This window comes from Aptenodytes forsteri, unplaced genomic scaffold (genome assembly GCF_000699145.1).
Source record: "Aptenodytes forsteri isolate BGI_AS27 unplaced genomic scaffold, ASM69914v1 Scaffold15, whole genome shotgun sequence".
Lineage (NCBI taxonomy): Eukaryota > Metazoa > Chordata > Aves > Sphenisciformes > Spheniscidae > Aptenodytes > Aptenodytes forsteri.
The window spans coordinates 24,297,200-24,309,577 of record NW_008795129.1 but is presented as its reverse complement, the minus strand read 5'-3'; the positions used below and the strand labels follow the sequence as shown (position 1 = coordinate 24,309,577).

General features: G+C 37.0%; 1 protein-coding gene across 2 annotated transcripts in view; it reads left to right on the top strand.

The window, feature by feature from the left end:
* The window catches only part of ADAM12 (ADAM metallopeptidase domain 12), a 190,167-nt gene extending 180,504 nt beyond the window's left edge, over positions 1-9,663 (top strand). For both annotated transcript variants that reach the window (XM_009277960.1, XM_009277959.1), the window contains 3 exons: positions 458-640; positions 6,936-7,063; positions 8,304-9,663. In XM_009277960.1, coding sequence (XP_009276235.1) covers positions 458-640; positions 6,936-7,063; positions 8,304-8,364 — 372 coding nt within the window. In that variant the 3' untranslated portion in view covers positions 8,365-9,663. The remainder of the gene's footprint in view (positions 1-457; positions 641-6,935; positions 7,064-8,303) is intronic.
* Positions 9,664-12,378: the final 2,715 nt, after the last annotated feature.

Sequence of the window (12,378 nt, the reverse complement as noted above, 5' to 3'; positions counted from 1 at the left end):
AAAGAAGAAAGAGAGGGGGGGGGGGGGGGGGCAGAAAAAAGCCTATTATATATTTTGGATCTTATTTAAGTAATTTATTATAACACAATTATTACATGATCTTAATATCATGTAGAACTAACGGTATGTAAAATGAGAGAAGATGTAGGTTTCAAAATACATTTATGGCTTCCAAGTTTTAGACAGGTGAGATGTCAAGTGCAGGAAAGAAATAGTTTAGTCGCCAGGATAGAGCCAGCCGGCTTACACCAGAACAGTACAGGTAAACGGTGAAGGATTAGTGCTTGAGTAGGACTCTGGAAGCTGTTAATTGCTTCTCTGGTTGCAGAGGTGTTGAAGGTAGATGAAAGCAGAGTAGAAGAGAAAAGCAAGTGAATAACATAGATTTTAAAGTAGTAATGCTTATGTCAACTCTTGATGCTTATAACTTTTTGTTGGGGTGGGGTTGTTTTTTTAGAGAGATGGTCCAAGACGACCACTGCCATATCAGATCATCGACATTAGTAACCCCGTGAAGACACACAATTTGTCACAATTAAAAACACCGCAGCGAGTCCTTCCACCCCTTCCCCAGCTGCCATGTCATCATGCTGTGCCTGAAAGACCCTTGCCAGCTAACCCTTCACTGAGGTTCACCCAGGTGACCACTGATTTTCTTTTAGTTTCTCTTCTATTTAATATTTAGAGTGTGTTTATCTGCATGTGGTGAATAGGAATGAAGTGTTTTCTCATCTTTCATACTGGTCTTTTTCCACAGTATTTCCTTTATACTTTGTACAAGTTTAGAAATGCGGTGTAGATAATTTCATAAAGATACCTTAAGTTCCCATTTTGCTCATGAAGGTTATATTGGTTTATGCTGACTGAGGCTGTGATCCTAAAACTTAGGATCCTGAACTCCCTTTTGACGACGCGAAAGACACAACAGAATAAACAAGCTCCATACTACAGGCAAACACAGGCTCACCTTGCCAGCTGCCCAACCAGAGGGGAAACTGTAGTGCTTGTTAGCAAGGTACCAAATACAGTGATACAGTTTAGGAAGTCAAGTTGCAGATGTCTTGAGCAAGAGCAAAAGGTATATTAGCTTGATGTGCTTCTGTTCTGCCGAGGGGTGTATGAATTGTTTTTTTTTTTCCCAGAGCACAGATCTGAAAAGCAGACTTGTAATTACCCACACTATTTCATGCAGATGTACCTTTCATTGCAATGTTTAAATAGAGCTGGTAACCCTTTTTTTTGTAATAAGATGCATCTCAAGGTGATGTTCAGGGTAGATGAAGTTGTCTGTGCAGTTGTCTGTATTAAATTGACCCTTTTCTTGTCACTGGCTTCTCTCTTTTGGTTGCATTTGTAGCGTGACTGTATCTAAGCAAAGGAATCAGGCAGCCAGCTATTTCTGTTTTGTAGACATTGTGCTATTCTGGATATAGTGCCAGATTAAAATGAAGCCAACGTCGTTATCACCAAGCTACCTTAAATGAGTATCACATTGATTTGGATGCACATACTGCAAATCTGTACTCAAATAGCTGTGTCTTGAGTGACTGTCCCTATCTGTAACCTAACTAGGATGTCCAAGGACAGAGCACCTTCTTCACCAGCAGCAACCTTGTGAGCTACACCGAGACACTTTCCCAATGATTTATAGGAGGATATGGCTATGATAAACAGTTGCTGCGGTGCAGTGCTTTGAAAAGTGGTTGTAAAAAGAACACAGAAACAAAAAGGGATGAGACAGTGCTGAGCTGCCATGGCAGTGTGCTTATGTATTATGACAACAGAAAAAGTCTATCTAGTCTGAACACTGAATCACTCAGGTTAGACCAACTCTTATGAGTGCGGCCAGTCTATTTCTTCCCTTTTCCACCTTGCTTGTCATTTATTTTCCATCTCAGGGGAAATGAGAAATACCGATTCTTTCTAAAATCAATTTTATAGGAAATCTGAAGTAGTATTTGTTTGTGTCGCTTTGGTCTTTAGCTCCAATGGTTTTGTCTTGTATTCCTTAAAACATTCTGCATATTTCACAGTGGTTAAAGTTAAGATTTTAAGTACAAACACTTTTCTGTTTCTTAATCAAATGGTTCCTTTTACAAAAAAAAAAAAAAAAGTTTCTTCTATTTCTTCTTATCTAGCAATTTACAAGCGTACACTGTCTCCCGCTAGCAGAAGACAGATGGAGAAAAGGCTTTCCAAGAAAAAGTAACCATTTCTCATTCTGATGGTGCATGTGTCTGCCCCAGCCTGTCATTGCACATCAAAGCTGCCTGCCCAATGCACCACTACAATTCATGTTCCTAAGTGCCCTCCCCTTCAAATCCCACATAAAGTGCAAGGTAGAATACCAGATCTCTAGTACTATCATTACCAAAGACTGACAGATCTGAAACTGCCAAAAAGCTTTTCAGTTTGGCAGCTCAATATAATTGTGACAGTTACTCCATCAAGCAAAATATCGCTGTTTTCAATTTTCAGTTGCTGCATGAAACAGAAGTAGGACAAACAGGGGATCAACTCAAGGCAACCTAGTGAATAAGCAAGAGTGGCTTCTTTCAAAATTATGTCCATAGCCTCAATTCAAGATTGTCAGAAATAGCTACTTTTTGTATCCTAGGGACACAGAAAACACTGTATGGGAAGAAAATCTTTTCTTCTGAACTTAACAATTTTACTCCCTCAAAGCTTGGAAGAAGGAAATTAACTTGAGAATAGTTTTGGTCTAGTTTATATAGATACTACTTGATGTATTGCTTCAGCACTCTCTTGGAAGTGCATCCATCAGGTCATCAAGAGGAAGAACTTTAAAAATCATTGCTACATTCATAATATGATCCAGATGCTATAGTGCTGAAGAAGAGTATCTGAAACTATTCACTGTTTCTATGGCTTCACCACTGCCTCCTTCTGCTCCCTTCTGAGAGCTGTATTTAAGCGCGAGCTACTTTCCTGCTGCCTCTGGGCTTAGAGCAGTGGATAGCTAAGGCACAACATACTAAGTAGACTCTAAGACAACTCTTTTCCCTTCTAGTGGCTGTTGAGACAGCAATGAATGGATTATTATTTTGCTATAAAATTTCCTTTCAGATATAAGTAAAATAGTAAAAAAAACCCACAACGACAACAAAACCCAAACAAAAAAACCACTTAGCAAATGTACCGTTGCCAAGTTTAATATTTAACAATCTTTTGGCTGATAAACAGCTTTTTCTATTTTAAGATGCTCTCACAAGGCAAACATACTTTATTTACAGGCCAGATTCACAGTCAGTATAAATCAGCACAGCACCGTTGAAATCAAGGAAACTGTGCAGGTTGATACTAACGGTGGGTTCAGTCCATGCATTCTGTCTGATTTGATCGCTTCCACTTGGTTTTGTTACTGTTAGCATTCAGTTGCTGCCTCTGATAGTGTCATCATCTTATTACCAAAATACATCTGATATTTTACAGGTCATCCTTATTACAGGAAATATAGCTTTGTATTTTTACTTTTCCCCTAGTAAGACTGAGCCGGGCTCACCTTCTGCTCATTCTGCCACAGTTATTCCTGTGAATACCTCTCCTGTGACACCTCAGACTGGCTTTAGACACAGAGGGCTAACACAAATTAAGTTCCCATCTAAATAGATTGAGGAAAACACCCCTTCTCACCCAGTGTATTTCAGGCAAAAACCTTCTTCCACTTGCTTACTTAAAAATCAGTGGAAAGAAATCAGTGAAAAAAATTAAAGCTTCATGCACCTGATGTCTTTGTAGCTGCTTAATATGAGAATTATGTTTTTCTTCCTAGCAGAGCTGTAAAAAGAGATCATGACAATGTTTAAAACAGTATTTCCCCAAATACAGACAGAGACCGAATGCATTAAATGCTAAGTTGTTGATATAAAACCAGACAAAGAAATCCATCCATAAACCGTATTGAAGAGCTGAAGCTCCGTAGGGGAAAAATGGGCTGGGAGAAAGGAGAGAGAGAGATGAAGCAGGGAAGCACAGCCATGGTGGTGCTATGAACTGTGCTACGGACTTGCCAGGACATCAGAGGCTGCAGCAAGTTTCCACGCATGTTAACATACAAAGCTGTATCAATTTGGATTCTCCTGTGGCACATAAAGAATATAAAAGACCATCCTGTAATCAGTTTAGGGGAGGGGATTTATTTCTTCAAATGTTTTTCCTCTGCTTCTAAGGACGTATGTTTTCCTGGTGGCATTTTCCAGTGCTGGCATCTCCTTTCTATGAAGTGCCTCTCCATATTGCTTCATCTCAGCCATTACACATTCTCCATCTCCATTTTTATCTGCATTCCCTCCTTTTTTTTTTCCCTCCTTTCTTTTACCGTGTCTTACCAGCTTGCCACATTAGACTTTCTGTCAAGCCACTTTGCTGGTTCCTCCTTAAGAATATTAACTCAAGGATAACATTTTTATGAGCTCTGGGGAAAAAAAAAAAAAAAACCAAAGAGACAAAGAAGAAATCAGGTGTTGGGCTTGCATACCCATCAGAGTTATATTTATAGTGTGATTGCTGTTTCAACATACTTCCTCACGTGGATGTTTCTTGTGGAATAAGAGGGCCTAAAGAATTAGTTTGGCTTAGGCATCAAAGATTATCTTAATGCTCAGCCGTGAGACGATGCTCACTCCACAGCTGAAGAACTGTTCTAGATCAGCACATATGGATTAGCCATTTCAGCCAGCTTCCCCTGCAAAAAGAGGGGAAAAAAAGCAACTGATAGGGTCCCATTAGTACTTAGCTGCTCTAAGCTTCTCAGAAAGTCAATCTTTCCCTACTATCAGGTGTTGCAGGTGGTGATTGGACATGGGATGCAGCTAATAAACACAAACAAAGAAACAAGGACAGTTCTCCTCTCTTTTTGTTCATTCATCCTTACCAGATCTTAAGCTCTTCAGACCTTTGTTTCTCTAGACTGCTGAGCCTGGATTGGATCCTTTTCCCAATTATGGTACCTAAGCATTCTGCCAAGTGAAGAGTAAATACAAATCATGCAATAAAATTAGGGACTGATCAAGCAAACAGCTGAATACTCATCTGATCAGACTAATTCATGTGATTAATCATGTAAAAGTACTCAAAGAAAAAGGCCACTTCTATGAAGGCAGTCAAGGGAATAAAGGCTTTATGGTGTTCAAAGATGCATTTGTTGTTTGCTGTCTTTATAATGCTGATTTTTGTGTGTTTGTTACAACTTTTTTTTTAAATGCTGTCACACTCGAGGTGATGATGCATATACTCTCCCATGTAATAAACATTATGACTTTTAACAAAATTATTACAGAAGCAACTTAAATTTATATTTTACTGTAGAAATAATTCAGTTATTTAAAAAGTATGAGTTTCTGCTGTGATCTAACTTGTTCCAAACTGGAATATTTCACTTCAAAACACACACATTAAGATTTCATTGTGTAAGAAATTTAGTGCACAAAGTAAACTTCGGTTAAGAAATCCTGATGGTAAGATCTCTTCTCTTAATAGTTTTAAGGTTCTAGTTCTGTATCATGGGAAATGATTGTGTTTTGAAGAACTTCCTTTGCTAGTGTTTAATTAAACTCTGTGACTTTCAACAGGATAGCCCTAAGAGAGAAAGCTACATAGAGTATTTACAAGCATGCTGTTTATTTCATCATTTGCCAGGCTTGATTATTTCAAGAATATTTGCAGGGGTTTTTTTCCCCCCAAAGACAGAGCTCACAGACAAGCTTCTTATAGCAAAATGTTTATTTTGTTTTATAGTGGAAGAAGTTCTTCTGGATGAAAGTCAAGACTAATTTTTGTATTGAATGAGAGATTTGGCTACAACATTAAGTTAAAATAATTTTTTTTCAAGTTGCTATTTCTCATTCACTCAAGAACTAGTACATGTTATGCCAATAGTGAAAAAGAAAAGGGACATTGTATACAGCTTTAAAATGTAGTTTGTGGTAAATTTGAAATGACTACATACAAGGTTTACTTAAGCTCTGTATTTTCTTCTTTATCAAAATGCCTACTGATAGTCAACCTGCATTTTCTTCTTCAAAGAGCAAACATTTGCCACGAAAAGTAAGAAAACAAAGGGATGCTCAGAACAAATCAAGGAAAGTTGTACTTTATTCATGAGCAATTCATGCCTCTGCTTGTTTTGATTACATCTTTCAGGGGATCTTTAACTAGATTATGCTTGTAAGCTCTTCTTGTTTCTTTTTCGTCAACTTTGCTAATGATAGTTATGGCAAACAGATAGTAAAAAGTAAAATTACTCAGAAAAAGCATGACTATGCAGTTCAAATAGTAAAAGGATCTGAAGTGAGTTTTTGTGTGCCCTGAGCAAGTCACTTAATCTATCCCAGTTCTTCAAAATGAAGACCACAAACAGACATTTTACCATGTTTACAGTGTTTCAAGGACCACACAGAAGAGACATTAGCTCATGCCTGACAGCAGATGACTTCTGTTCTTTATTAATGAATCATTTAATTCCACGGAATGAAAGCACAGCACCATCTCTAAAAAAAATTCCACAGATGCTCCCAATTCAAACTGGACTTGAGCAGTTTTTTTTCTGTGGTCATCTGAATTTGCATTTTAAAGTCATTTCTACTATTTCCGTATTTCTATATAACTACTTTTACAATGTTATGTATTCAGTCTATGTTGTTTTCATTTACAACCAATTAATCATTAATTCCAGTATAGATGCACCCAGTATTTTTGGAGAAAAGAATCAAAAGAAACAAAATCATTAAAATATAGTGTTAAACCTTTGTTTTAAAATTTAAGTGCCTGTTTATTAAAAACAAGTTATGGCTTACTCATTTAAATATATCTGGTCACAGCTACTCCGAACTTATCTTCAATTTAACTCAGTTGTTGCTATGTTAAGTATGTTATGTCAAATCCAAAGACTAATATGATCTTATGTTTTATAATAGGAAAACCACAAACCAAACCCTCCTCGGAAGCCTCTACCAGCAGACCCTCTGAACAAAGCGCGCTATAACAGTACATGCACAGCAGTGCCTGGACACACAAAAGCTCTGCCTCATGTTACTCCCGTAAGGTTGGTTCTCCTAATCAAAATGGCTTGATTTATAGCACTTTGTTCAACAACAGGTCTAAAATGTCTTGAGTAACCATGCTCTGCTGTAACTATTGCCAAGAGCTACGCAACAACCATTTTCTGTTTGCTTCTATAAAAGCAGACAGTATCAGACTGATTCTCACTGGGAGTATATCAGCACAATTGCACTGACTTCCACAGAAGTATGAGAATTTATACTACATATGAAGGTTTGACTGTAAGCATCTGACTGTATATTTACAAAAACTGCCCAATTAATACAATTCCTTGCAAAAGAAAAGAGTTAATAAGCACCAGTTTCAAGAGAAACAAAGCTCTTGCAGAAAAAAAATTCCTACTCAGACCACCTACAGAATTAGGGTGAGAACTGAATGCTGTTAAGATCAACCACCAATAAAAGCAATTTTCCGTTCACACATTTCACAGTGGAACATCAATTTATATAATCTGAAAATAATACCCAAAACATTCAGAAAGCACACAAACTGTACACTACAGAAAAAAAAGGATGTTGAAAGAACATAATCTGGAAGTGAAATAACTATGCCCAATGTTAATGGGCATAGTCAATGATATTTTCTTACCCAATATTCCTCAGTTTCCTACGAATAAAAAGTGAGGTCCAAGGAAGATAAAAGTAGTATTTTCAGCTACAGGAATTCCACTAGTGAGGCACTTAATGATTGCCTAGAAAAATTAAAAATAGAATCAAGTTAGTTTCTTAATACTTCCAGCAAAAAGACTGCAAGAGTAAACTTTGGTTAAGCTCCTGCCTGTCCATTCTAGTAAGATATTCTGAAAGTAATAATATTTCAAACTGACTACTATAACTTTTTGAAACCAAGTGCTACTCTACATCATTAAGTAGCCTTTTTGAACAGGTGCAAAATTGATGAGCACCCAAAGAAATAAAAAGTTTAAAAAACACCTGAAACATTGAGCTAGCTTATCCCACTGGCCAAGCAGCAATTAATACCTGAACTGAAAAAAAAGAGAGGAGTCTGCTGGTACCACTTACGCTTCTTGATGGGACTTGTGTAGATAGTAGCACGTCTGATCTCCTCCCAGTATGAGAGTCCTATGCTACGTGTCTGACATTAGCTTTGATAACTCTCTCTAAGAGGTTTTACCATTCATCTTCATGCCTCAAACATGATGTTGGCAGTGAGAACTAATGAAAGTTTAAATAACAATTTGCTATTTTCTTTCTTTCCAACAGACCTGCTCCTAAGCATCCACCACAGGTATCCAGGTCCAGCAACACTGCTGATGTGAAATGACTAGAAAATCTGACACCTTTATTTTAAAAAGTGAAGACAGAAGTTTGCACTATCTTTAAACTCCAGCTGGAGTTCATTTTTATGACAATACTTAGAATTTTTAATGTTTAAAACAGCGTTATTTTTAAGAATTCTGAGCTACTGCCTTTGGTGCTGTGCTGTGCTATGGTGCTCTGTATACTTGCTCAGGTACTTGTAAATTATTAATTTATGTTGAATATTTATTACAGTGCAGTGCACTGTAGTAGATATTTTTACCACAGCTGAGTTTTCCTAAAAAGGAAGCCTTTTTTGTAATATTTCATTGAACTTGAATAATTCTGCTCTATTGGTCCTATGTAGAGTGTCTAGTTTTGATCTATTCTTTAAGGAGTGCTGATACTCACGGATAAATCAAATAAATAAACAACTCAATCTCAATGGTTCATAACAAACTTTTGAATAAATATGTCAGGGTAAAAAAATCTCTTCTGGAACATGGTGAAATGCCCGATATCTGCACACGGATGTGTAACACATGTATTTAACCAAAGTATCACTCGGTGTTAGCAGTTGTACTGTAATTACAGTTTTCACATTACTGTTTGAAATTGTCGAGAAATCTGTGCTGAAAGAGGATGTATTCACTTTGGACAAGTTCTCTTACTGAAGAAGTACTGTATATCATAAAACTGTATTTTTTTTAACCTCATTTTCCTCAGACACAATATGGTTAGTACATATTAATGCAGATATCAGGCCTTCCAGTGTCATTACCTTTTTGATGCTTTGGTAATTAAATTCAACTACACTGTGTAAGGTAGTGCCATCTCACTATGTTGCATAGCTGTCCTGGTTAGACTGACAATACATTACATGCAGGGGGTGGGGGGAAGCCCAGCATTACAAAGAATTACATTTTAAGAATCAACTATTATACTTACTTCTTTTGCCTCATCGCTCTGCTTATCAACTGTATTTTGCATATTTACTACTGTTTTGTATTTAACTTCTAAAATATTGTTCTGGGTTTCTTAATTTTCAAATCAAAATGCATATTTTAATACATAGACTTTGGTTATCCTAAGACACGGAAGAAAAAAAAATTAATCTCTTTACTATGTGGTAGCATTACATCTGATCTCTTCTGTACCTTCTCAGTAGCACTGCTGAATACAGTTGTTTCACCTGTGCTGTAATAAAAACAATTTTCAAATACCAGTTGAAATAGAAGGAACTATTACCTTATACAGGTTAGTTTCTTCATTGCTTGTAGTTTTTGTTTCTTTAAGCAAAAATAAAAGCATTGATAGAAATTTGGATCTCATTTCAGTAAGTGTAATTGTATTTAATTTTCCCAGTTATTCCCCATTGTAGCAATATAGCACTCACGTTTATGGATAAACTAAATAAATCAAAATAAACCAAAGGCTAGTTTGTAGCTGAATAGCAAAATAAAACACAAGTAAATGCTTCACAAAAGCATTTCAATTCTTAAAGCAACCCTGATAGCAACAACAGTGCTTTATGTATGGAGAATCACTACAAGAGTATCCTAGGCTTGGCAATGCAGTTGAAACCAAAATGATGCTTTTTATGTATTTTAGATATTTTGTATTTAAAACACTAACTTCTTCCTATCAACAGTAGCTCTATAGCTAAAATGGGGGATGTGAGGGGGGCATCTCAATTTGAAGTAGAGGCATGATCTCCGTTCACTTGTTTGAATACTCCCATTTTTAGAATGACAGGTCATCATGCTGTATCAAAATGTTTCTGATAGCCACTGAAAATCGTAAGATGAAACTGTAAGTAGTGAAAGAAGAAGGTGAAATTAAATGACTAAAAAGTTTGTAATATCTGTTTGCATCAGCAGTTCTAACATCTGAATTTAATGGCACCAGCTTAGGTAAGACTTAGCACGTGTAGAAACTTAAAGCTTTAAGTAAACTTTAGGTTTAAAATAAATGTGACCCACCAATGCAGTCTTACAAGTATAGAAACAGAAATATCCATACAGGGCACCCAATCCTCTCCCTGTAATTGCAAGCAGCCATCTCACCAACACTGAGTCCAGAACAGACCACAGACCTGTGGACCTGAGCACACCAAATCTATAATGCTTCTCAGGTGATGCTGAGAACCTGTTGGACATACAGGTGAGTGCCTCTTCCCCCTAGAGAAACAACACACCCACAAATGCTTTTTCCTGTACGGAGGAAGACAGCAGAAGAATGATGATAATGACACTGGGTAGGTGTCCCCAGTCCCAGCACAGTAGAGTTTTTAGATTAAAAAGCCTGGGTGGTATTACTTACTGACTTGTATCCCTCAAAGAGCTCCATATCTGGCTGTTAGTATATTCCTGAGCTGACGAACAGCACAAGCATCAACATGCGCTGCCTGGTATCACATGTGCTGTTGCTAGAGGAAGAAAGTCCAGCCATTCATCATGGATGAGGTGTGGGAGGACATCCCTGGCTTCTGCAGCTGAGCAGCAGGAGCCCAGAGGCAATAGGGCATCATTAACGTCATACCTTTTACTGTCTAACAATTCAGAGAGAGAGAGAGAGCGCGCGCGCACAAGCTGGGAAAAAATATATTTGAACAAGCTGTGAACTAACTACTGAAAACTGATCACTAAGCAGAAAAATGTATTAACTTATTAACACTTTTCTAAAACAAGCAGCTGAAGCATATGTATCCAGTGACACGGAATGTAGTTTTACAGTTAAGAGTGCACGATTATATGTACATATTATCTAATGAAGTTACTATCTTATGTTAGGCACGGCTAAAGCTAGAGATTTCTAGCCATTTGGAAAAAAATCAAAATTCCCTATCTGAAACAAGGGCAAGCAAACCCAACCGTCCTGTAAAAATGACTACCGTTACTTGAAACCAACACAAGGTATTTACTGGCATACTACAAGCTGATTTTTTTCATAGCAAAACTGGTGAGTAGATGCAATGCATACAACAGTCATATAATCGGGAATCTTTCCGATTAGCAGATATGCAAATATATTTATACATATTCAGATGCAAAATACTACAGGCAGAAAAGGATCTGTAGCTTTTAGAGGGGGAAAAAAACCAAGCAAACCCAAGCTATCAAATACTTCTTTTGTTTTGGTGCAATTTTTTTCCCCAGGATGTGAGTAGTAGCTGGCCGTGTGATGTTTTCGTACCAAATTAGTGTCTTTATGATTAGACATGCAGATGTCATGTAAAATTCCATTGTGAAAACCAGATGAATGGTTTTACATTCTTAAGGACAGTGTAAGCAAACAAATTACTGTGGGATACACCAGGATGTGAAATTCAACATTTGCTACTCTGTGGTAGCTGCTCAGCGTATGGACCTGTAGTATCTGGTTACAAAGAAGTGCTGTCAGCACAGGCTTTAAGTCCTGTCATAATATATTCATCTATCATTCTGCTCAGAAAACTTTAACTTTTAAATCACCTTTAAAAATTAAGACACATCATCCTTTAAACCCTCAGTTTTTTATAGTGTTCAATTTATCTTTGTGGGAGAGATCTTCTGAACAGACCGTGCTGATGTCTACTTCTCCATTCTGTCTTCTTCTTCCGTACACATATTTCAGCCTCCTACCTACTCAACACGAGACACTGATCTAGACAAATCCCCTTTCCAGAGGCAAGGCAAGAACACAGTGTGCTCTCCCTAAAGCACTGCATGACAATGCTACTATTATGCTAATCAATAGAACAGTAAGTACAAAACACCATCAAAGAAAATGAATAAATATGCAGTAAACAAAAAGAAAATTGCATATTTACCCTCTTTCTCCCCATCAAATCCATCAGTTTTAGTATTCCTAGATTTTTTTAGGAGCTATCAATTATCATAGTAGCAAGATTTTTTTTTAATTTCATGGAATATTTTGAGAGCCTTTTCAAAAGCTCAGAAAAGAAACAGATAGAAAGCTTTTTTCTGAGTTTCAATTCTGATTTCTTCTGATCATTTGAGTATACAGTACTAATTCTCTTTTATTAACTTCCAATCAA